We start from the raw sequence: 23,691 nt of genomic DNA on the forward strand, positions 1-23,691 counted from the left end.
GGTGATTACCAGAATAGGGGCGAATGACGCTGAACGTTGTAGAACACCCTTCCTCTAGTCTATTTCTTTGCTTATTACTATCGGTATTTATACCAACGCAGCGGACCTATCTAGCAATGCTATGGCTGCAGCAGCCAAGTGTGCTAATACAAGGCGGAATCAAGAGCTCATAGAACAAGACTAAGGAAAGGCAGACCCCCCATTCAAAGCAGGCATGATCCATTCGCCGCAATCACTCCTCAGTAAACATCAGCATCCTCGTCATACCAAAGCCGTATAGTGAGATCCTTTTCCATCGACGCAGAAGCAATGATATTCCGCGTTGGGTGTGTCTGTCGGTACAGCGTCAATGCCGGGCCCCATTGGAGAGATGCATGAACTTACTGCCACAGCCAACACGATGTCTGCGCGGATTGCCACCCCATTCAGTACACCTGCACGCGAAAGGACACACGCACGCACCTTTATGTCCCTCCAGCGTCTGCACCACCTTTCTGCTCTGCAGGTCCCAGATGTACACCTTCCCGTCCTCGCTCCCGCTGACGACCAGCGTCCGCCCGCCCGTCACGGAGTAGCACGCGAAGATGCAGTACGTGCGATTTGTGTGCCCGCGGTACGTCTTGACGCACTTCGAGGTGTTGCAATTCCACAGGCGGATGGTGGAGTCTTGCGTGGCCGCGAGGATGAATTGCGAGTTGGGCGAGAACCGCACATGCGAGCTGTGGCAGGAACCTCGACATAGTGCGCCACTGCGTGAGTGAATAGGATTCTCACCATATTGGATTATCGTCGTCGACGAGCGTCTTGAGACATTGTCCGGACTCGGTGTCCCAGATACGGCTGGGCCAGAACTCGTCAGCACGAAACATGTGATGGACAAACTCTGGCCAACATTAGACCGTCCATCGCACACGACACGATCCGCGTCCCATCGTAATTGAAGCTAACGGCAGTGACGGGATCTGAATGCGCTGGAAGCACTTTCATGCATCTGCCTGTGTCGCGGGTGAGCGGGTGTGGGCCCAAGCATAGTGAGGTTCCCCTACCTCTTGCTACATCCCAGACACGTACAGTCTCGTCAAATCCCCCAGAGGCGAGCAGGTTGGATCGAGGGTTGAAGTTTACACAGAACACGAAGTTGGTGTGACCCCTGAGAGTCTTGACGGCCTCGAACTGGCGAACAATAAGATGAATAGGGCAGACACACAGGGGCTATGCCACGCACCAGCTCGACGCTCCAGATAATGATGGTCTTGTCATCCGATGCAGAAGCCAAGTACTCTCCATCGCTGGACCACGCAATATCGGATATGCCCTGCGTGTGGCCTACGAAGGTGCGGATGATGGCGCCCGTGTACGAGTCCCACAGTTTCACAGTTTTGTCAGAAGCTTGCTACCCAGATCCAATCGCACAGCATGCTATCAGTGCATGCGAATGTTGACCGCTGCAAGACACGTACCGCAAGACGCTAGCATGGACCCGTCTGGACTGAACTTCAGCGAGGAGATGGACATGGTGTGGCCGCTGAGGATGTAGCGACAGTCGTAGTGAGGGTCCGATTTTTTCCATCCGGCGGCGAAGGCAGCGTCTTGATGGCGAGTTGGATTGTACGGCGAGAGTCGAGGGTAGCCCGGTGGAAGTGCAGGACTGGGGGATTTGGCTGGTTGAGCAGTTCCGTTTAAAGCCGTTGCGCCCTCTGCGGACGCGCTTGGTGTCTGCGCAGGTCCATCAGGCGTCTTGCTGGGGGTGGTTTCAAAAGTGAGAGGAGCGGAATCGTGCGGAGGTGGTAGGATTGTGGCGGATTCGTCTGGCGTAGGCAGTATCAGAGGCTTTACGTCCTGAGGCGGTTCGCTATTTGCGTGTTCTGCGTCCAAGACCGTAGTAGGAGGTGTCGTGTCTGCTTGGTGGATATCCATGGTGGCGGCAAAGTGAAGAGGATGGAGTCTGCATCCACAGCCACCACAAGACGCGTCGACCAATCAGCGCGCGGCGCTCTAAATTTCCTAAGCGATCCAGCTTCACTCAAACGCTGCCGGCCTTGTACTCGTGCTTGCCCTCGTCGCAACACAACATGTCTTCAGAATCAGCAACATCGGCGTGGGTGACGCCGCCAACAAGGCCAGAGCTCATCGAGAGCCTCGTCTCGGGCGTCGGTACGTTCTGCGTGCTATCCGCCAGAGCCCGCCTAACGAGCCTGCAGACCGCTACAACCCGTCCAACGTCAGCATCCTCGAGGACTACCTCTACCACCAAATCCGCAGCCAGGAATACGACTGCCTCGCCAACCTCGCCATCCTGAAACTGTGTGTCTTCCGTCCCTGCCATAATCCTTCACGCTCACCCAAACTTGCCCAGATACCAATTCAACCCGGACCTGTACAACCCCGACGTCGTCATCAACATCCTCATCAAAGCCCTCACCGCGTCCCCCTTCCCCGACTTCAACCTCTGCATCTCCCTCCTCGACGACCGCCCCCAGACCGCCCACCTCGACGAGCCCGACCCCCTCCCCCAGCTCCTCCCCACGCTCACCACCCTCCACAGCCTCCTCCACCAATGCCGCTTCCCCGCCTTCTGGACGCTCTACCACTCCGACGACCTCCAGCCCCTCAGGGATAACTACACCGTCGAGGTCGTCGGCTTCGAGGACTCCGTGCGGGAGGTCGCCGTCAGGGCCGTCCGCTCCGCCTTTACTCGTATCACAAGCAAGCGCGTCGCAAGCTATCTCAATCTTCCAGGTATGCCCAGCTTTCAATTCACATCTGTATTACATCCTCACATCGCTCGGGTGCAGAAGGACCCGAGCTCGAGAGCTACGTCTCCAAGCTCGGCTGGACACTCGACTCTGCGTCCGGCGTCATATCGATACCGCTCAACGCGGACAACAAGATAGAGTCTACCGTCGTCCAAGAAAACATCCAGCTTCCCCGTATGTATCGCGATCTTTCCAGACTTCACTCCTGTCTAACCACCCTTCGCAGAGCTTGCAAAGATTATCAGTCATACTGCCGCCACTGTATAATCACTGTCTGCTTGTGTTATATCCTGTGCTTCTATGTAACCATGCCATTCTTCGGTGTCTTCGTGACGTAGGATGTGAGAAGAAGAAACGAAATGCCATTACAAGTCGCCAGCTCTGCTGCCGAAGACATCATCATCGAGGGTATTGTTTTATCCCTCCTTTACTCTGTCGTGGACCAGAACGCCGCCCCCGTGCCCCACACAGCCATCACAATCCCTATACCCAGTAACGCCCCATCGAACAACCCACACCTCCCTTGCAACGCAATCTTCGCGGAAACCGGGCCAATCACACACAACAGGAACGCCGAAAACGACCCGAGGAATGCCATCACCGAGCTGAACTGCGGCACCAGGATCGACACGGTGACCGAGAGCAAGGTAAAGCAGACGCGCTCCATCACCATGAACGCGCGCCGGAGGAGCGCGTGCCGGGTGCTTTCTGACCGTGCGCTGCCTGAACTGGTGCTCGCCTTCAGCCCGTGGTCCTCCGGCGAGCTCGGGGGGAGCGTCGTTTCCAACCCGAGCATGATCTCGAGCGTAACGTTGAGCTGCCCCGCGATGTTAGTTTACTGTTTAATCATGAAGCGGGCGTACGAACCGGTCTTGTGGCGAGCGCAAACTTGGACCTGAAATGCGATCAGACGTCTCACGAGTGCAAGTCGCGAGATGTACTCACAGTGGATTGATGACAAGCATCCAGAGGGCGATCTTGTTCAGCGTCGGGTTGTAGGCCTTTGTGAGTAGCAGATCTTGGCTGATCTGCATCTCAGAGTTGAGCCTTCCGCTGTATACGAGAGGGGAAGGCAGACGTACCTCGTCATGCACGGAGTAGCCGAACATGAGATATCCGGCGATGCCGATCACTGCATATATCACAGTAGCAGCAAACTGAGAAAAGTAAAACGGTCAATGATAGTAGCGATGTCACACGAACCAAGGTATACTCACAAACGCCCAATCTATCATAATGTCAAACTGCCCAGGATCAACCATATCCCTCGCTAGGGACGGAATCACAGCATGACCAGAGAACTGCGGTAAAGTGTAAGTACTTTCGCTAGGAGCTCTGGTGGAGAAAGCCAACCCCAGCCATAAATAAGCCGTATGCGATTCCGAGTTCTCCAATACTATGGATCCCGAGACTGGTCTCTGCAGGCTGCCAGAGGCTTCCCGGGCTGTTCTTCTTGGAGAACCCGTCGATGAAAATAACGGCGACGAGGAAGAGCGTCGAGACTATGCCCATGATAGACGTGTATGACAACAGGGACAGCGGTAGAAATACAGTCGGTATGAGTCTAGGCGAAGGCGTCAGTCGGGCGACCATGGCTTTACAGCGGTGATCGACGTACACAACGAGTCCGAGCATCTTGTATGCATCGGCTGAATAAGATGGAATGATGGAATGCAGTGAATCGGCATACAGAGTCACGAGTGCAACACTACATGAACGTTAGCTTAAAATGCATGGGCGCACTCGATGGCAGCAGCACCCCACCTAACAGCGAAAAGCTCCAGACAAAACATCGCACTTGTGAGCGGCATTGATTTGGGACCGAAAGCTTTGCGTCCAATGTCAGCATACGAGCGGAGACGGGGGTCGTCTAATATTATATGTGCTAGTATCTTAGCCCTGCGGCGAGGACCACCGTACGTCAAGATACCTCAGCAGGACCCATGCAATTTGGACGTACGTGTAGCAGGTGATATACCCGTAGAAGATGATCAAAAATGTGCCCCCAATCCACCCGGCATAGGCGAAAGCCAAAGGTTCGGACAGCATTCCGATGCCCAGAAGTATTGCTATCGAGTTGAACAGCTACGCGGAGTATATGTGTCTTGGAAGCGAATGAGAACACAAATGAACGTACAGTCTGCCCAAACGTGCTCCTGCCACCAAAGTTGTATTTCGTACTTCTGAGACTTCCAGACGAGATACGGTGTGGTATTGCATTTGCATCCTGTTTGAGAGGTGCAGAAGAAGACAAATCCGATGGTTGCACTACTGGTCCTGGGGCACCTGAAGCAGGGCCTGTACCGTCCACAGCAGATGAGGAGGTAGCCTTCCGTAATAGGGGCGTCCGTTCCCCCGCGTCCCTCTTCGCCGGAGATGAAGTCCTGCCAGGGACGGGTATCGGAGGGAGTAGACTTCCTCCTGCTACGTTTCTGTCATCAACGGCTCTCGGAGTAGGCAGGTTATCTTCATCCCAGTCAAGGTTCCCGACAAGACCTTCATGCGAACCCGTGGAATCGTATGACGAGGGAAGCGAAGGTCCTTGACCCCTTCCGTCGTGTTGGATAGCGGCTTCCTCGTCCTCGAGAGTTTCCTCAAAGTCCTCAGTGGATGAAGGCACATTTGACGTTGTCAAGAAATACTGGGACCGGCGATCTACGGCACCCAAGTTGTTAGACGAGACTGAGACAAGGCGATATCATTCTGCTTACAGGACGCAATGGCATCGCCGATGCTCGACGCGGTCCCTAAGGAGCCGACTCGAAAAGATATACTAGTGGGCAGAGATGTCATAGCAGGTCGTAAAAGTCGTGAAGCTCGTCTCCCGAACTCGGACGTCCAGAGGCTCTGAGGGACTTCAATTTGCGGCGGTCTGATAAGGATAAGTGCCTGCTTAACCGAACACTTATGACGTCCTCTGCCTCTCCATGTGAAGGCTCAGAAGAACGTCCAACTTGATGAAATTCTCCATTGTCTGCATGTCGTGATAGCTTCGTCTGTGCAGCGACGTTGAAAGGCGTAGAAGATGCGCGAAAGGACAGGGTTCACGCGTTGACGGGTCGCGAGACCCCCACGCGTCTAAAATAGCAACGTGAGGGGAGACATCTGAAGCTTGGTCCATATCTAGAGAGTAGTCGTTGCAGGTCATTCTACATGCTACGGGAGGTGGGCAGACAGAGCGATGAGAGATCTAGGGAACTCGTGCAAGAATAATTATATGGGTTATACAATGCAGGCTGATTGGATGCAGTGTCACGAAATAGGGAGATGGACGAAGACACGGGCAGCCAAAGGTGAAGCAAGGGAGGGGGGGAGGTGTTTGAGCGAAATAGATGGATGTCTCGGCTGTTACGATCCATTTGTGGCACGCCGGTTTGTCCACATCATGTAGGGTTCACGGGAAAGATCAGTGGCGGCCACTTTGGAACGTGAGCTGCGCCTCGCCTCCACCGCTTTCGCATTAGCGCCCAAATCCTGCATGAGGAACACAGATTAGTGTTCTGGTAATTTGGGCACCCAAGCGGTGGAGACTTACCGCCATCCGCTTGCGTATTCCGGGGTTAATATGTGGCCACCACTTTGTGAATGCGTTCTTGAGTGCGAGTTCGCGGACACCTTTGGGATTTAGCCATGCGACGAATTCATCCACCTACAATGCCTATCAAGACAGGTCGTAAAACGAGACGCAGATGAGAGCCTACCTCCTCGATGGTGTTGTAGACGGCCCATTCGCCAACACCCAGCATGCCTTCTTCCCCTTCCTCCTCAAACCGCCTCTCCAGCACATCTTTCTCGTCGCGCCTGCCCAAAATCTCAGCGTCAAATTCGCTGGGACCTTGCACAAAGATTCTGCCAGTCCCGTACTGCACAGAACCTCCGCTGGCCAACAGTGAGCCTGACCCCATTCCATCGAACCACCAGATGCGGTTGAAGAATCTATCTCTACCCAGAGGTTTCACCCTGATAGCGCCAAGCAACTTCCGGAATTCCCGCTCGATCCCTTCCAGCCTGCGCTCCAGCTTGTTCACCTCCTCGTCCAAGCGGCGATGTTCCGCAAGAGCATGTTTTCGATCTTCCTCTTTCTTCTTAGCTTTCAGGCGAGCTGATGCTAAGGATTGATACCGGTGCTTGGACTCACGGCGACTCGCAGTTCCCGAGTCTGATCCGCCGTCAGACGGAGCATCGGACAGCTCGCTGGATTCGTGAATGACAGCATCACCGTCTGTCCCGTTCGCGGCGGTGGCTTTGTCGTTTTCGTTGGTCGCAGCATTTAGCTTTTCCATCTCCTCCAAGCTGAAAAGGTATGTTGGTATCTGCTACCCAGTGAGATGCTGTAAATTGTACTTACTAAGCCTTCTTCGTTCTATTGACCTCAATCTTTTCTTTCCTCAGGGCCGTCAAATTCTCTTCACAACTTTCCATGTGCATGTGAATAGCCTTGCTCGATACCGCTAGGTTGCACATGTAGGCCAGGATGGCAATCCTATCTCTGGGAGGAAGCGCATGGTATCGCTCCCTAGGCCGGGAGGGCCGGGTCAGAGGGGTTACCGTCGCCTCAGCCCGAGGAGAAGCCGACGTAGAAGGTGAAGGTTCCCGGGAAGATTCTGGGGAAAAAAGGAGCTGAGTGAATATGGCGCGCAGACGGGGCAACTTATTAATATCGGCGTGCTGGATGGGGGTAAGTCTAAATAGGGCAGAGCAGAGTGAGGACAGAAAACGTACGTCTTTGAGACAGCCAACAAGGGCATCCTCCCAACCTTCCCGCCCTTCAGTGGCTCGCAATGGAACCCTCTCCCAGTTGTTGCCGACGTCTGCAACTGCATCCACAAGTGTGGCGATCGGCACACCGAATGAGTCCTCTATGCGATCATCAGGGCGCTCCCCATCTGCTATGTTCTCTTTAAGATCCAGAAGAGACATTATGGCATTGTGTCGGACGAAAGGGACAGTGCGGAGGTTGTAGATTAGAGTTGAATGAATCTCTCCTAATAAGGGACAAGCAGGATCTGCCACGGGGTGTTGAAGGGCGTGTTCGAATTCGTCTAGAGTGAAACTGGATAGGTGGAGCGGTTGACTGGCATTGAACATAAGCTTAGGTACAAATTCCACGAGCAGACAAGAAAGACAATGCTTACCCATAAACCACGAGGAAGTTCCATGCCATCAGGAACATTTCGAAGGTATGCCTATCCTCGCCAAAGGGAAGGGCAGTACGACTAGGCACTGGTCGCTTGATTTTCATACCGGCCTTTTTCTCCTTGTCGCCTAACCTCACGTCTAGATCTTCTGTGGGGTATCGTATAGGCTTCTTCTTGATTTTCTCCTCAGCTTTCTTAGCCTTCTCCTCTTCTTCCCTGGCCTTCTTCTCGGCGGCCTCTTTAGCCTCCTGTTCCCGTCGTTCCGCAGCGTCTGCCAGCGCTCTCACTTTAGTTTATGGTCATCAATGCATGACTATACATACCAGAAGAACAGGAGAACGCACTATTATCTTCTTGGCCCAGTATGGGCTTCTTCTGTTTCTTGGATGGCGGTCCCTCCTTGTCCTCCCAAACCTTCTTCCTCTTTTCTATTTCCTTATTCTTGAGGTTCTCGACGCCTTTCCTTGTCTCCTCGGGCATTATCGAGCTCACTCCGTACTTCTCGGCGATGGATGGCTTCACGGTCCATGGAGACGCGACCGCAGGTGCACGGTCGACACACTCGCGCATGAACCGTCGTAATATCGATTTTGAGAAAGCAAGGCGGTCTCGGCTACCATGACACATGAACATAACGCCTCATTGGAGTGGGGGGCAGACCTACCTCAGACTCGACGGTTGCACATCCCTGATCGCCCCACTCATCTTACTTTTCATCGCGTCCCGCGCAGCAGACTTGCTCTTCTCAGATTTCTCTTCCTCCAGAATTTGCACCCTGTAAACATACATATTTGGGTCGTCCTTGACTATGCTGTCCTTGACGGACACCTTCAGGTCACTCGCGACAACATGAACAGGCTCCTCGTCGGACACAGGCGACAGGGAGGATTCAGATGGGCTAGCGGACGTGGAAGCGCGTTTTTCCCCGGTATCTTCGTCGGCTCCTCGTGGTGGATACTTAGTGGGAGGGAACACCTTTATGACCTTGGCGGAGTATCTATAGGTAATGTAAGAGGATACCCATTGCCGACGCGTCCACAAGCACTCACTTCTCGCCTTGGAAGTCGACGAGCACCTCTGCAGACATAGCTTGTTAAAACGGGAATTGTAGGGAAGGGACGCTAACATACTCTCGCCGTTGAAGTAGCGGTCCTTGAACCGGTCATACACGGCTTCGACAAGGTGGTCCAACCGTCCCATGACCTCTGTAGGGTGTAGTCCATATTCCAGCACATCAGTAGACTGTCAGCATGGAGAAGGAGAACGGATACAGACGCCACTGGACAGCCTTGAGTACAGGACCTTTGAGAGGCTCCGGGAACCTGGAGTGCATCGTGCGGGCCTCTTGATGTTCACTCTCGAGAGCTTGGAAATAGTCCAAACCACTCTTGCCGGTGACTTCGCATTGGAACTGCTTGACCTTGTAGAAGGACATCCGCGAGGCATATTCACTGGGGAGAACCACGAGAGTCAATGGCCGAGGCTGAGCGGAAGAACCGCGGAGGGGAGCCTACTCGTATGTTTCGAAGATCTCGCCCGTCTGGCGCAGGTAGAACACCTCTTTGTTTGGGTCCGTCTTAACGGCGTCCAGCAGGGCGGGCGAGGGTTCGACGAGCAGGACGCGTTTGCGCCGGCATAGGGGCATGGTCGTCGAGGGCGGCGGCGCCGAGCAGGGCGGAGACGGGGACTGAGAAGGGGACGAGGGAAAGGGACGCCGCGGGTGGCTTAGGAGGGTACGGATACGTGAGGCGGTCCCTTTGCATTTTTGCACAGTGTCGCTTCCCGAGACTCGACGCCACCGCGAGCCCAGCGTGTAGCCGGCCAGTTTCATTCTCAGCTCCGACCTTTCCTCTTGCTTTCATCTCATCATGTATCTTGTTGCAATCCATCCTCTGTGGGCGACGCGCTGCCCGTTTGCCAACGCGTCTTGCCACGAGTCCTGACCTCCCAGGGTGTCTGGTTCGGCGCCTACGGTCAATCGGCTTCCCGGATCACGCTCACTTGCAGTCTATGCACGATTCACGCCCAACTATGGGGGGCTATAATACTACGAGGCTGGGATAGTCGACGTCGCAATGCCCTTCGCATGCCTCCGCCCGAGCGGTGTACTCAGCCCCCCTCTGTATGTACCGATGGTAACGGAGGACAATGATGTGCTGGATACTCTACACGGTTCTTCCACTAGTTCTACCCGTACAAAGGCCTGACCGCATCACTGATTAACTTTCCATGTATTACCTTACGAGTGATCAATACAAGTGCCCCAATGTCCCTTTCCCTGCAATCCGAGCCACGGTCCAGCCCATGCACGCGTCAGCATCCACCAGTCAGAATCCGGGCAAGCAAGCTACATCTGGCTTCCATACCGTCCATGTACCCGCGTCTTGGCTTCGTAAAGTGCCGCCCAGCCTATGATGAGCACTCCATCGTTTTCGCACTTCACGATCCGGCAGTGAGTGGCAGGTGAGACGCGAGTGTGTCACGTGCCTAGGTGGTCTTGAAAATATTGACGGATTTTCGACCCCAAAATCCCTCTCTGGCCTTCGCTCGCGCATCGTTGACGCGAACTACGGGGAATAACGATGCATTATTTGCGCATCAGTAGGTATACAGGGTCGCCGAGGACGATACTTGTCATGTGCCGGAAAGATCCATAGAGTGACATGAGGAGACCACCGAAGGACGCATACGCGGTACTAGCAGAGGTGAAAAATCAGTCGCGATGCCCGACTAAATGAAGGGAATACACATACACCATCTCAGCCGTTCCACCGTCAAATTTGTACACCTAGGCCAAGTGAGAGCCAACCCTGTATCGATGGAGGTAGACTGACCTTGCCGTACATCACGTAGTCATAGTCCTCCTCTAAGCCTCTTCTGCCCTTCCCATCCGGTCTCCATACATCCTTGTCCTTTTCCTCTTCCTCAGTAGCGCCTCCAGCAGGTGCGCCTCCTCTAACCAGGGACGAGGCTAAAGCGAGTGCGAAGCTTTGATCCTTCTGTAACGGGAACAGCTCAACATTGTAGTCCAGGGTCAAGTGCATATCATAGTTCTTAGATCGTGCATATAGGCGAGAAACTGGATTGACAATGTCGGTCAATGGGTCTAGTACAGAAATACGTTGGACAAGCCACAAACCGCGATCGAACTTCTTCCCCTCCTTGTCTATATCCTCGATGGTGAAAATATCATCGAAGACAATATTTGATGAATTTGAAGCCATGGTCCGGTGAACGTGAACGCTATGCGCCTTGTTCACAGCAGCGAAGTTTGACCTGAGGAATGATTCAATGAAGCCGCCGGTAGACTTCGGAAATAGCCGCCCGAGCGCCTCTTCCTGCCTCGGGCCAACCTGCCACACTGCTGCCACAGTTGTGTAACTCTTACTCGATTACAGGAGGCCGACATCTCGCTGTTTTAACCAGTATCTCATTCTACTGAGGATAAACCACGTCTATTCTATGGAATGTGCCCATTCTGGGAAACCGGCCATTAGGGAACCTGGAATCAATTCGGACTCTCATCGTACTCGTGGATTCTCTCAGGAGCTGGCAGAGGCACAAGTTTACATCGCTTCACAAACGGAAATCGTCTGACCGGGAACCTAGTGATCACCAGCGAAAATGGAACACGCGTCAAGGAGGCTCACCCGACTGTCCGCGATGTCTAACGCATCATAAAACGGCACCGACTGGTACTGTAGAACTTCCCCGGATTATGTACGCGTCGAACCTCACGTCTGGAGAGACAATTCGCTCAGAATGTATCGCGAAGAAAGGCGCAGACAACAATCGATTACTCTCGGCAGCAGATTATATCATACATTCTTCTCCCCATTATATTCAACGTCTATTTATTTCTCTCCCAAGTCCTCCAGGACCTGCTCTGAACGCTGTTTCGACTCTTCGGAAGTATGAGGGTTGGACAGATTGGCCTGGGCGCGAAATCCCATTCAGCACCGCTTCTCTTTCACCAAGGGCGCACGTTACATACCTTGTGGCCGCGAGCGACGTTCCCCTCGTGATTGGTGTTGGCGTTTTCGAGCTCTCCGCTCTGCTCGAGCTCCTCTAGAACTTGGCGAGAGTGGTCCTTCGCCTCCTCAGAAACATTGGGGTTGTTAATGGCGGCCTCTGTGAAAAGTACCAGTCAGTAGTTTCCTCGACCCCAGCGTCTACTGGGCACGTACTGTGACCACGAGCAACCTGCAGCAGGATTCGAAAGTGAGCACATCCTACGATCCGTGCACAACCCTTTATTACTCACGTTCCCTACGTCCTTCGACATGATGATTGTAATACCTTGTGAAAGTAGCGGTGAATGTGAGTTATGTGAGAGATGTACTGAGCTGTTGGTCTCCCCAGCGACGTTGGGAGCCGTTTATATAACTTCAGCGACCCTTTGTCGGTGGTGTATGATCGTACGCACTTGGCGTCACAGTCTTCGTCATCGCCGGAGAACACTTCCCCCGCCCCACACACAGGGTCGCGATTTACGCAAATGTCGTTAGCGGTGAGCGAACTCGAAGAAGCGCAGAAATAATTCAGTAAATTACTTTAGCGCTATGTAGTGAGCGACATCTGCGGCGAACCCGTGACAATGGTCGCAATTTGGGTTAGGGCAGAATCCACCTTCGAAGATGAATGACGTCGTTGTGACACCGAAGTCTTTCGTAGTCTCGTCTTCTCTCGCATCCTATTGGCGAGGAGGGTACGAGGAAACGATCTGCGTTTCTCTGCACGTTCCTCGCAACCGGACGGAAGTAAGAAACACGCCTATGGGCGACACAGATGTCGATGAGCAAAGTGAGTCCCTCATTGTGAATGGAAACCCATTACATTGACCAATTCAGACACCTGGTAGTACATTACAGGACATTTGTTACAGAATCGCGGTCTTACAACGTACACATCGGACGATTTCTAGGCGCTCGCATCCATATCGTCCAGAACCTGCTTGGAATGCTCCTTCGACTCGTCAGAGGTTCTGGGGTTCTTCAAGTTGGCCTGCACGATCGTCAAGCGTCTGTCCCGACAACTGAAAGGCTGACTCTCACCTTGTGACCGCCAACGACATTGCCCTCGTTCTTAAGGGCGTCGCCGCCGCCGACTTCACCCGAGCTCTCCAAGTCGTCAAGGACCTGGCGGGAGTGTTCCTTGGACTCCTCGGAGGTGTTGGGGTTGTTAAGGTTGGCCTCTATCTCGCCGTCAGTCGTCAGCCACGCAGACAAAAGGTTGGATCTCACTGTGGCCGCCAGCAACCTGAGCGATTGTGTCAGACCAGCAATGAACGAGTATGCCAAATGACTTACATTTCCAGGGTTGGCCATTGCTGATGAGAGTGTTGGAAGAGGCTGGCAGTGGTAAGAGTTAGAGGGAGGGATGCTTTTATTCCCCCTTGCCTGCCGTTCTTATATGCCTAGGCGCGAGACAGATGACATCAACCCCGACATGTCGAGTGGTCGTTTTGAGCATTACGACGTCGTGTACCGACGATCGAAAGCCATTGGACTTCATTTATCGAGCGAGGCTGCGACAGGCGTCGCCCTTTTCTGGCAAGAGGCGGTCTAAATAGAGCCTGTTCATTTGCAGACGCGCGGACGGCTTCCGCTGACGAGCATGGCATGTCGGATATGATGCGTCCCCGTCTCGGATCCAGGGGCCAGTGCAGCGAGCGAGCATCGATCGTCCACGTCGGAGGCGAACAACTCTCCGTACAAGGAGAAGCAAGTACGTCGACCAATGGCTGCGTTGAGTTTGACAGCTAGGGATCGGCGGTCAGCACGTGGGAGACGCCATGACGCACTTCATCCAAGTGTACCCGCGTCGACGCGTCGATTTCCAACGTTTGTACAGTACTGCATCAGAGTGCATCACTCATTGGCAACAAATGTATTCCTCCGTTATAGATCCATTTCCACAGTATACGGTAGACACTAAATAAAGCATTAAATAGGATAATGAATACGACACACACGCCCAACTTGATAACCAGTATCAGTAATAAGAATACGCCCTGTAGGCACGCAGCGAAAGTATATGTAAATTGTAATGGTCAGCGGTAGCACGAAACACCCTAATGAGCGGCCTTCATTTGTCTGAGTTTCACCCTGACATCCCCCGCATCGACGTTCCTCTGCTGGCTCAAGCCCCAGTTGAATAATCCAGGTCTGCCCACCACCTTCACGTCGACCTCCATCCCGGAGCCGTGAGTCTCAGACTCCGACGGTTCCAGCAGAGCCTCCCGCGAACGAGATTCCACTTCAGCATGCGCGGACAGCGAGGTGGAGCGGGAGAGCCCGGAACGAGCGACCTGAGCCTTCGACGATCCCACGTCAGGCCCTAGCTCTTGAAGATCAACGCCGAAGAAGCGGGACAGTTTCGCAGCCCGCACGCGTCTTTGTCGGAAAGAGGAAGAGGGGAGGATGATGTCTGACTCGGACGAGCTGCGGGCCGTGTGCCGCGACGAATGAGATGACGAGGGCCTCCGCCCTGGATGAGCGCCTGGCTCGGCAGGGACGGAGAACAAAGATGGAGTACGCGGCGGATTTGTAGGGGTCAGCTCAGCATTCAGGAAACTGTCAGACGGGGCCGGGGAGGGCTGCGCTTGGGGGAGCACAGAAATAATGGACGCAATTGAATGAGGCCGACGTCTCTCGCGAGGGGTGGTCTGGGGTGAATTGGGTGTAGTAGGAATGATATCCGTCGGATTGATGGAAAGGAGTGTGCTTGCGATAGAATCCCGATTACTCTCGGTAATGGGACTTAGTTGGGAGACGGCGTCATCGGACGCGTTGATGTTGGTAATCTGGAATAGAGCAGGAGGAGGCTCGGAACCGAATAGCTAAATCACCAAGACCATTTAGTACGAACTTGGGCAGCTGAGCGTGATCCTACCTGGGCCATCTTTCTTGCCCTCTTGACATTGAGAGCCCTCTGCTTCTCGCTCAGGAGCGATCCGGACCTCGTCGACCGCAAGTCCTGATATATCTGGTCGCGCTCGTCGAAGGATTCAGAGCCTGCTTTCATATCTTCCACGGAGCTCTTGCTCTTCAACGTCCTCGTCGCCCATAATGACCGGCTCCTCTTGATGACATGCGCAGCAGCCTCCTTCGAAGACTCGGGAGGATCGCGAGGTGCCTCAGGCTCAGTGGGTGAGACTAAAGATTGACCTGACGCGATCAACGAAGAGAGGTCAAGACTCAAGCGTCTCTTGCTCTTGCGCCGCGCGGAGACAGAGGTCGCAGGCGTGGTCCGCCCGCCCATAGGCGAGGAGGATCGGAGAACAAGCTCGGTAGGCATATTCTCTTTCAGGTAGCGGCCCAAATGCACCAGCTGCCTCTCCGGGTCGCCCTCGGCGGAAGGAACAGACTCCGATGCCAGGTGAGTGCTCGAGTAGGATGGCAGAGGAGGTGGGGAAGCAAATGAGGTGTACGGGAAATCCTCGCATGGAGTCTCTGACCGCGAAGCTGCCTTGCCAGCATGAGCAAGGCTCGGTGTCGCAGCACGTGTCCTTGACACAGTGCTTATTGAAGACAGAGCATCTGTACCTGTCGGGGTGAGCGGGCTACGCTGGGCGCTCTGCAGAATGCCGAAGTTACGTTCCTCCTGACTGGGGGACGGTGGTGAAGAGGGAATAGCTATCTCACTCAGCATCTTGCTGAGTTTCCTTGCCTTCTTGAGCAACTTGATCTTCTCTCTGGAATCGAGCTCTTTGGCGGATGATGATAATAGTGGCAGCGGCGGAGCCTCCGCTAGATTGATGTCTACATGAGACGTCGAGCCGTTGAAATCCTTCACCGAGGATCGGGTGCCCATGAAAGAGATGGCGGAGGCACTGGCGGCGGCGGACGTCCCAGGCGGAGCGAAATGACGCGCTTCATATGGTCCCGGAGACAACTCCCCATCCGTCTCGACGTCCTGACCTTCTCCGACCGAGCTGCCTGTATTTCCACGCCTCCGAGATGTGCTGCGCTTCTTCTTCAAAGTAGCACCTCCTGACTTGCTCGAAGCAAGCTGCAACATGAACGAGAAACGGTTCCGACTCGCATTTTTGGAATGCGAGGGGGGAGACATGGGCTGGCTAAGGTTGGCCGGCGCTCTGGGTGCGTCGAGAACGAGAGCTTAAAGGGGGGGAGGAGGGCTCGGGTGCTGCAGCGCCAATAGGGTCCGGTCAATGGAAAGAGATATGGAAATTCCAGCAGGCGAAGCTGCGCGCGCCACGACCGTCGATCACGGGTAAGCGAGGTCGGCGGCAAGTCGAGAAAAACGGCGGGAATGGGGGGGAAAGGCGCTGAGACGGGTCAAGGACGCGGCATGCATGCACAGGACGCTGTCTGATCACCCGCGAACGTCCTGGGAGGTCGCGAGCAGCGCATGCAGCAGACCCGGAGTGCCCTGGCAACAGCGAGTTCCATGTTCCACAGTGATGCGAAACGTGGCTCCGGATCAGTAACAGAAGCACCCTGAGGTTCCTGTCACGTCGGTCACAGAGACCGACACCAGTGCTCCTGCCAGCGCTTCTGCCAGTACTATGTACCGCAAAACGGCGGGATGCGACCGCATGAAATAAACCTGACGCTGTTTGGTTACTTTGGTAGACCCATATGTCTAAGTAGACCACAGCCTCGTACACTGACCATCGAGTGGGTGAAACATATGCGTCATCGTCGTGATATGCTGAACGTATTATATTATTTGAGTAAAGGGAATGTACCAATGTTCGAGAAAGTAAATGCAGGATATCAGTCCAAATGAAAGGGGATATACCAGATTACAGACGTGATTATTCCCGACGGGGTCCGCCCATCAGCAAGGCCATTAGGTCGTTGGCCGCGGGCGACGCACTGGGCCTAGGGAGCCCTTGTTGTTGCAAATGGGGCGGCAGCAGATGCGGTAGTGCCTGATGGGACATCGGCGCCGGCTGCTGTTGCTGCCGAAGATTGGCAAGTTGTTGGGCTTGCAAGTGCGCCCCCAGGCCTTGCTGGGGTGCGGCAGTGGGAAACCCAGGTCTGAGACCTGTCGAGTTACCTCCCAATGTCAAATGAGGCTGATTGGGGACTCCCCGTAGGTCGAGACCATTAGAATGCGCTAGTCCTAGTGCGTTCTGGGAGGCAAGATGATTCTGCAATTGATGCTGTCCCGACTGCTGCATCCCGCGCATCTGTTGGCCGCTGAAGTTCAACCCATTGGTATTGGCAAGATTATTGAACGCCTGCGGGGAGGGATTGTTCTGCAAACCAGCCGGAATCGCCCCTGAATTCACAGCCATTGGACCACCTATGAACTGCGAGGTTTCATGGGGTGGCCGACCACCTAGGTGTGCCAGCCCGGGGGGGATACGTTGCTGCCCATGAGCTTGGAGAGGGTTTTGACTCGTGATCGGAGAAGGACCCCCACGGAATTGAGGGTGTTGAAGCGGCAGAGAAGTATTACGGACACCTTGATGCGGGAATGTCGAAGGACCTGAGCCATTGAACAAGGGCTCAAGCACGCGCTGCTGGGGTGCCCGTTGGTAGTTCACTTGTAACTGATCGTCAAGCTGATCCATGTAAATACCGCTACGCTCCCTAGATCGAGGCGGAGGTGCAGTACGGAGTCCTGGGACCATTCCGTCGGGGACGAAGTTGCGATCGTCAAGGCGATGCTCCGGAAGAGAGTCAAGCCGACTCGTTAGAAGGGTCTGCTGCTGTTGTTGGCGAAGTTGATGGTGCTGGGATGCATGTATGGACTGTAGACCGATGTTATTCATACCACCCACGGACTGCTGCAAGTGGCTCATTGGATTCGCGTGGTTCACTCTCTGTGTCTGTGGGAGTGTTCAGCCTTGTGAGGACGATACCAAAGTAACAACGAACATACTTGGGCAGAGTTATTCAGCATTGCAAAGATATCATCCATCGCCCGGCTCTCAGGATTACCTGCGAGCATGGAGTTTTGGTCCTGCCTTTGCATTGCATAGTCCATGCCCAGACCCCCACCGGGTGCGGCGACTTTATTCACACCAGGAATTTGGGGCTCGCGCAATTTCGAATCGAAGAATTTTGCGAATCTGCTTCCTTTCGCTGCGGCGTGGTTCAATCCGGCCGCAGCGTGAATACCTTGTAGCTGCTCGAAGCTGGTCCCCGCATTCCCTAATCCGTGACCAAGCTGAGTGAGGGGTGTTGTCCGGCCACCACCCGACTCAGCGTAAGTGCTTGCCATCTCCGTCGGCGCGTACTGGGAACGCTCCGCCGCGACCGACATCCTCCGCGAAGACTCAACAGGTTGAGCAAATGCCCCGCTGACACGGGTTTGGTCGCTTGGCGCAAATTGTCGTGACACATCGTCGAAGGGAGAAAATTGTGGTTGTGATTGAAGGTGTTCTGCACGAGACGCTCCACGATGGAAGTTTATTTCCGCGTCGGGACCTAAATGCGGAGTTTCCAAGGAAGGGCCAGCCAGATCTCCCCGTGGTAACAGACCCGAAGCCGACATGACAGATCCATGGGAAGGGGATGAGCCTGGTGCAACCTGGGAGGCGGCATGAGACTGTAGTGGCTGCGACTGTGCACCAGTGATGGTGTTACGAGAGCCAAAGGCAAGTAGGCGCGAACCTGCAGGTGGATTGAACTGAGCAGGAGCGGATTCGAACGCCGCGGTATCCGCAGGGCCTTTCTCCGCGGAAACAGCTCCGTTATAAGGTACTTCAGAGGATCCCCGTGATTTAACGATGCGAGACGTAGCTGATTCGCTGGAACCAGATGCGATGATGGATAGAAGTGACCTAGGACCGTCCGATGGAGTGGCAGGGGAGTTATCTGTCCGAGTGGACGTCGCTGTTGAAAACGACTGCTCACTGAAGGGACCAGAGCTTTCCTTTCCTCCCGTCTGAGAGGCAGATAATACCTGCGACGTAGGAAGAGTGGCACCATTAACAGGTGTCGTCGCCTTTGGACCGATGAAAGGACCTGGTTCTGCAGCACTCCCAGGGACGGGTGAATCACCTGCCTTCCGCTTTTCCTCTTCTTTTTTAATAAGTAGCTTGAAGAGTTGTATCTCGTCCAGCTGCGCATCAGGGGCCCCTGCAGCCGAGGCACCAGGCTCCCTTCCCACCCATTCTGCGTTTGACAGATCGGCGTCACCACCCCTCTCCCTACGTTCCTTCTCCCTCTGCTCCTTCTTCCAAGCTTGGATGCTATCCAGTTCACCGTCCGCAGGCTTGCTGCCAAGGATGCCGCCTGAAGAAGTCGTAGGTACGTACGTCTCCATCCATGCTGGCTCCTTCTCCTTCTCCCGCTCCTTGTCTCTATCTCGTCTATCATCCCTATCCCGAGTTTCCTCCCCTCTCCGCTCACGGCCCGAGCTTCTCTTGGAACGACCCTCTTTGTCATCTGCGGGGACCCACCGATCTCCCCGGAGACGGTCGTAGCTGCGATCGTCCCACTCATCGCGACCACGATCCCTATCCCGGTCCTTATCGCGGTCCCGCCTGTTGGCCATCCTTTCATCGCGTTTGCCGTCGTCCCTCCAACGCCTGGGATCATCTTCGAGGTCCTTGTCAGCTTCCCGATCTCTTCTTGCGCCATTGCGTTCAGTTCTGCGATCCCTATCTCTGTCATCTCGATCCCTCTCTCCGCGCACGGCTGAAGTATCTCGCCTGGATCTTGATGAATCGCGGACTCGGGACCTTGGTCTTTCTCGGTCATCGCGATCCCGTCTCGAGACATCGGAACCTGACAACATTTCGAGGCAGACACAGTGAGAAAAACATGGAATTAGAGCATATAGGACCAGCTGACACTTACGATCCTCCTTCACCCCGCGGAGAGGCTCAGCGCCTGATACGACAATTCAGTAAATTCCTGGCATGCACCACAGGGACGTACCTCTGCGCCAATCGTCGCTAGTCTCACCAACCCGCCTTCGAGTACCTTCCCTGCCATCAGACCGACGGGTGGTACCATTGGAGACTTGAACTGTTGCAGCCGCACGTGTCGAAGTTCCTGGAGACAAATGAGGCGCAGAGTCTCTCTCCCTGTTACGCACGAGGGTGGAATTAGACGGCTGCGCAAGGCGGTCGCGATCGAACTTGTCCGAGAGCTGCGTCAATTCGTTAGTTGTTGCTTTCAGTTGCACGAACTGAATACGAACGTTGCGTATCCCTTCTTTATCACGCTCTTTGTCTGTGTCGCGATCCCGGTCGCGATCTCCTGTACGCAGAGACTGATGCTTGAAGTTACCCATTTGAGAAGGCTGAGATAAAGTGGACCGAAACTGAGGCCGGGCAGGAGCATCTTCTCATATTTTATTGAGACTGAAGCTTACGCGTATTTTCAAGACACCACTTACCGGTATCTTCTGGATCCCGACGAAAGCTACACATGAACTCTGTGAGAAACGTATTGCTATGGTCAGGAAGGAAAGGAAGGGTTCCTACCGTCTGTCTCGACCAGTACCGGAGGTCGAGGAAGCATCGGGAACGTTGGCCAGAGTCTGCAGATTGGGATCCCTTGTGGAGAATTAGTCACGTACAGCTGAATGTTTCCGACACTCACCCAAACCAGTCCTTCAAAGCAGGCATCCCGTCAGGTGTTTGTACTAAGGGGGATCTGTACAAGAAGAGCATCTGAGGTCGCGTATAGACGACGACCGGTCGCAAAGGCGGCGCATATTCTTCTGCCTGCTGGTCGGTTGCTGGCTCGGGGCTATTGCCTTCTTCCGTTAAAGAGACATTGGCAACACCGTCGGCCAGGTCATTCATAGGTTCGTCCGACGCTTGAGGAACTGTGGAGAGTACATCCACGTCTGTCATAGTCAATGAGGAGGTATAAGTTGTTGGTATGCTGCAGTATAGAGCTGAAGAAGACGGTCGTGCCAGCAGAGTGTGGCACCAGGGCACTAGGGTCACCGGTCACGAATGAAGTGGCTCAGCGACTTCGAATTCCTGTCCGCTTCACGCGACTGACGCCTTTTTCCGACCGAGTCCGCGCCACTGCCAGCCTCAGTCCAGTCTCGGAAAGTACTCTACCGCTGACCCGTTCAATACGTTGTGGATGCTCGATGGCAATCATCATGGGGGGCCTTACCTTGAAACACTTCATCCTGAAACACAGGGTGCTGAACCTATACCGACAAGCTATTCGTTCTGTTAGGTGTATGTTAACTACGGAAGTCTACCCTCGGATACAACTCAACGTCAGATAGCTATCCCAGATCCTCAAGCCAGGAAAGAAACTGTCGCCTGGATTCGCGCCGAGTTCGAAAGAAACAAGCACCTAACGGACGTCGTGAGTATCAAGGAGTTTTTCTTTAGGTTTCTGCTTGACAAGGCACACATATTACAGCCCACCATAGAAGACAGGCTAGCATCCGGTCGTCGGGATCTCAGACGTATCCTGCCTACTATGCACTTGTCGAACTCTCGATCATAGTGTTCGTCTGCTGTACGTTCATGCATTGGGACTTCGGCACGACCCAGCGAGCCCTGCGTCTCGATATTTCGTTCTGATAAGGTCATCTTTGGCTCCTGCTGTGTATTTTATCTCCTTCATATGCTAGCATCTTTGCAACTGACGGATTGCACCAGCATCGCAGCTGGGTGGCTGAGACGTGATGCTCTGCATGAGAAAAAGTCTGCTGACCGTGCTTCATTTTCTAGGACCTTACCGGGAAATGCGACCGCAACGATCATGGGCGCCTACTCACGAGTCTGGCTACTTCTGGAAACGTCGTCTGTTAGTCTGATAACCTGGGCGTCCGCACTATACTTAGGTCCTGACTATCCTTTCGTTACGCCGGTCAGGCGTTCTATGCTATCTTGGATGCTCTGGGGCGTGTTGTGACGCACCTTATGCAATTCTATTGGCGGGAGCTCGTCACAAGCTTCAGTTAGGACTTCCCGCACGTGCCCGCCGCCCTGGTCTGCGGTGGGTCTCACCCCATCTTTGGTGTGTATCAATATCCTCACTGTGCTCGAGCAACCGCATCGTGCGTACATCCAGTGACTTTGCCCAGACTGATGTTCTAACCTTCAGTAGTACACAATGGAGATACACATGAAGATAATCAGTTTCAGTGCTACGAAGAATCAGATCTATCAAGAGATAGCTCGTGTTCTTCATAGCCCTGATTACCAGTAGCACTCTGACTTGCTGCTAAACTTCCACATCACGTTGTTCCCCGACCGTCGTGGATATGGACGTCGCCATGGCGGGATGGGCTTGCTCACGCTACCAACCGTCGACCTCGGGAACCAATTCTTGACGGAATACTCTGGCTGCAGCGCAACAACGACTGTCTCTGTCTGCGATCGCAGAATCGTTTTCGACAACAGTCGACATGCGGCTCGCCGCCAGACGTACAAAGCATCCGTAACGCTCCTTACGTGACTCCGGAATACGAGAAGCGTTCAAGGCACGAATAGCATTCTCAGGTAGTGTCGAACAAGGAATTGCAATTTGGATGGGAATGCAGGGATTCTGTGATTTCCGTCGAGTGGGAGAAGTCCTGCGAGGGTAAGTGCTTTCAAGTTCTACACTTCGGTTTGGACCGAAGGGCGACCCGGGCCAAGCTACTGGAACCATTGCGAACCGTTACCGTCGCCATGCGCTTTTCGACTATCCAATGGACGGGAACAGGAGCAACAGATGATCCAGCCCTGTTCTTCTCCCTAAACACCACACCTGTCTTCGAGTCGGAGCTACCACCGTCGGCCCAGCAGCAGGTGCTAGCTTCCCAGGGTCCCCGTTTTAGCGGGACCGTCTACGATGTCGCCCTTAGGGAACGTTCGAGCCACCTCGATGAAGATTGTTCCTACGTCGTACCCTTCGTATCTCTAGTCCTGCGCCTGGTCTGCAGTTCCGCCCTTGATATGTCGGCATTTCGAGAGTTATCCAAGGCAGCTCGCGTTCCTTGGCCCAACGATCTCCAATATCCTGTCGTACTACGGGAACTTTTTTCGTCCGAAATCCTGAGAGGGTATGAGCGTTGGACGGTCTCTACCTTGGAAAGTTGCTTTCCAGGTAGAAACTTTGCTAGATGGACTATTCCTCGACCCAAGGGAGATTTTTGATCTTCAAGCAGACATTGAGAGGATTATCCGTCAGCACGATGCGGAGCATGCCGCCGGCTCCTACGTTCCCTCTGCCACTCAGACGAAAGGACTATTCTCGCTTACGCAAAAGACCCGCAATGCACAAGAAACTGTGTCACAGTGCTTGCAGCGATGACAAATTTGTTCGCGTCAGATTCGTGGACGAAAGTGATCTGCAATTCCGGTGAGATTGTGAAGTCGACGGTCGGACCTTCATTCAGCGGAGAGTTGGGCGCGTCATGCATGATGGACTTGCAATTGCTGGATGGACCATAAAGTCTCGCTTACTCGCTGTCGGCCCTTGAAGAACACTCCGTCTGGTTTATGTTGCCCGTTTGGCAGTATCAATCCAGAGGTTATCATTAAGCGGATTGGCATCTTCGATGTCCTTTTGATGCGTCGTCCTTCTCGCCACGGAGCACGCATATCTCAGGCTTTCACTGCAACGGATGCGTCGATCACAGTTGAGGCGGAGGAAGTGATACTTGATTACCCGGACATCGCAAGAAATGGGTACTGCTTCACTACCTTTACAGACGGGACGATATCCCAGAAAATCTGTCAAGATATTTTTGATGCACTTTCCCGCCGGCGGCATCGTCACCGATGCGGCTTGGATGGGAAGGAACCTCCCTCTGCATACCGAATCAGATTGGTGGGCTTTGATCCAAGACTCCGGGGCCGTGTCCTGTACTTACAGCCCTCCATGGTGAAATTTGACGTGATT

General features: G+C 54.1%; 10 protein-coding genes across 10 annotated transcripts; 2 read left to right on the top strand and 8 right to left on the bottom strand.

Moving 5' to 3' along the window:
• Positions 1-239: 239 nt before the first annotated feature.
• Positions 240-1,515, bottom strand: GLOTRDRAFT_102557 (WD40 repeat-like protein; the record flags this gene model as incomplete). The annotated part of the gene is made up of 8 exons (XM_007862979.1): positions 240-332; positions 385-404; positions 463-719; positions 775-840; positions 893-995; positions 1,047-1,173; positions 1,226-1,389; positions 1,461-1,515. The coding sequence occupies 8 exons, from the start codon at positions 1,513-1,515 to the stop codon at positions 240-242; spliced, it is 885 nt and encodes a 294-aa protein (XP_007861170.1).
• Positions 1,516-2,032: 517 nt separating this feature from the next.
• Positions 2,033-3,574, top strand: GLOTRDRAFT_113373 (ARM repeat-containing protein). The gene is made up of 5 exons (XM_007862980.1): positions 2,033-2,154; positions 2,202-2,304; positions 2,357-2,739; positions 2,796-2,930; positions 2,983-3,574. The coding sequence occupies exons 1-5, from the start codon at positions 2,073-2,075 to the stop codon at positions 3,021-3,023; spliced, it is 744 nt and encodes a 247-aa protein (XP_007861171.1). The 5' UTR covers positions 2,033-2,072; the 3' UTR covers positions 3,024-3,574.
• GLOTRDRAFT_113374 (uncharacterized protein) lies at positions 3,184-5,684 on the bottom strand (the record flags this gene model as incomplete). The annotated part of the gene is made up of 11 exons (XM_007862981.1): positions 5,468-5,684; positions 4,894-5,411; positions 4,717-4,841; positions 4,521-4,655; positions 4,375-4,464; positions 4,110-4,320; positions 3,974-4,057; positions 3,839-3,913; positions 3,702-3,784; positions 3,624-3,651; positions 3,184-3,573 (listed from the first exon to the last, which is right to left on the bottom strand). Exons 1-11 carry the CDS (start codon positions 5,547-5,549, stop codon positions 3,184-3,186), a joined length of 1,821 nt encoding a protein of 606 aa, XP_007861172.1. The 5' UTR covers positions 5,550-5,684.
• A 165-nt stretch (positions 5,685-5,849) lies between these two features.
• Positions 5,850-9,539, bottom strand: GLOTRDRAFT_135465 (uncharacterized protein; the record flags this gene model as incomplete). Its single annotated transcript, XM_007862982.1, has 12 exons — positions 5,850-6,230; positions 6,292-6,405; positions 6,458-7,049; positions 7,105-7,424; positions 7,479-7,830; positions 7,892-8,180; positions 8,239-8,507; positions 8,559-8,891; positions 8,944-8,971; positions 9,025-9,099; positions 9,170-9,345; positions 9,409-9,539. 12 exons carry the CDS (start codon positions 9,537-9,539, stop codon positions 6,105-6,107), a joined length of 2,805 nt encoding a protein of 934 aa, XP_007861173.1. The 3' UTR covers positions 5,850-6,104.
• A 486-nt stretch (positions 9,540-10,025) lies between these two features.
• GLOTRDRAFT_53405 (RNA polymerase) lies at positions 10,026-11,187 on the bottom strand. Its single transcript, XM_007862202.1, has 4 exons — positions 11,034-11,187; positions 10,729-10,973; positions 10,648-10,682; positions 10,026-10,590 (listed from the first exon to the last, which is right to left on the bottom strand). Exons 1-4 carry the CDS (start codon positions 11,116-11,118, stop codon positions 10,482-10,484), a joined length of 474 nt encoding a protein of 157 aa, XP_007860393.1. The 5' UTR covers positions 11,119-11,187; the 3' UTR covers positions 10,026-10,481.
• Positions 11,188-11,673: 486 nt separating this feature from the next.
• Positions 11,674-12,230, bottom strand: GLOTRDRAFT_135467 (uncharacterized protein). Its single transcript, XM_007862983.1, has 4 exons — positions 12,159-12,230; positions 12,082-12,097; positions 11,889-12,025; positions 11,674-11,829 (listed from the first exon to the last, which is right to left on the bottom strand). The coding sequence occupies exons 1-4, from the start codon at positions 12,177-12,179 to the stop codon at positions 11,749-11,751; spliced, it is 255 nt and encodes an 84-aa protein (XP_007861174.1). The 5' UTR covers positions 12,180-12,230; the 3' UTR covers positions 11,674-11,748.
• A 455-nt stretch (positions 12,231-12,685) lies between these two features.
• Positions 12,686-13,376, bottom strand: GLOTRDRAFT_113378 (conidiation protein 6). The gene is made up of 4 exons (XM_007862984.1): positions 13,204-13,376; positions 13,138-13,153; positions 12,949-13,088; positions 12,686-12,898 (listed from the first exon to the last, which is right to left on the bottom strand). The coding sequence occupies exons 1-4, from the start codon at positions 13,219-13,221 to the stop codon at positions 12,815-12,817; spliced, it is 258 nt and encodes an 85-aa protein (XP_007861175.1). The 5' UTR covers positions 13,222-13,376; the 3' UTR covers positions 12,686-12,814.
• A 394-nt stretch (positions 13,377-13,770) lies between these two features.
• On the bottom strand, positions 13,771-15,986 carry GLOTRDRAFT_135469 (uncharacterized protein). Its single transcript, XM_007862985.1, has 2 exons — positions 14,789-15,986; positions 13,771-14,735 (listed from the first exon to the last, which is right to left on the bottom strand). Exons 1-2 carry the CDS (start codon positions 15,965-15,967, stop codon positions 13,968-13,970), a joined length of 1,947 nt encoding a protein of 648 aa, XP_007861176.1. The 5' UTR covers positions 15,968-15,986; the 3' UTR covers positions 13,771-13,967.
• Positions 15,987-16,494: 508 nt separating this feature from the next.
• On the bottom strand, positions 16,495-20,633 carry GLOTRDRAFT_113380 (uncharacterized protein; the record flags this gene model as incomplete). The annotated part of the gene is made up of 7 exons (XM_007862986.1): positions 16,495-17,699; positions 17,753-19,605; positions 19,678-19,710; positions 19,759-19,972; positions 20,024-20,166; positions 20,323-20,381; positions 20,428-20,633. 7 exons carry the CDS (start codon positions 20,631-20,633, stop codon positions 16,677-16,679), a joined length of 3,531 nt encoding a protein of 1,176 aa, XP_007861177.1. The 3' UTR covers positions 16,495-16,676.
• Positions 20,634-20,944: 311 nt separating this feature from the next.
• GLOTRDRAFT_102567 (uncharacterized protein) lies at positions 20,945-21,303 on the top strand (the record flags this gene model as incomplete). The annotated part of the gene is made up of 3 exons (XM_007862987.1): positions 20,945-21,026; positions 21,077-21,159; positions 21,217-21,303. 3 exons carry the CDS (start codon positions 20,945-20,947, stop codon positions 21,301-21,303), a joined length of 252 nt encoding a protein of 83 aa, XP_007861178.1.
• Between the last annotated feature and the right edge of the window lie 2,388 nt (positions 21,304-23,691).

Source organism: Gloeophyllum trabeum (genome assembly GCF_000344685.1).
Source record: "Gloeophyllum trabeum ATCC 11539 unplaced genomic scaffold GLOTRscaffold_00001, whole genome shotgun sequence".
Classification (NCBI taxonomy): domain Eukaryota; kingdom Fungi; phylum Basidiomycota; class Agaricomycetes; order Gloeophyllales; family Gloeophyllaceae; genus Gloeophyllum; species Gloeophyllum trabeum.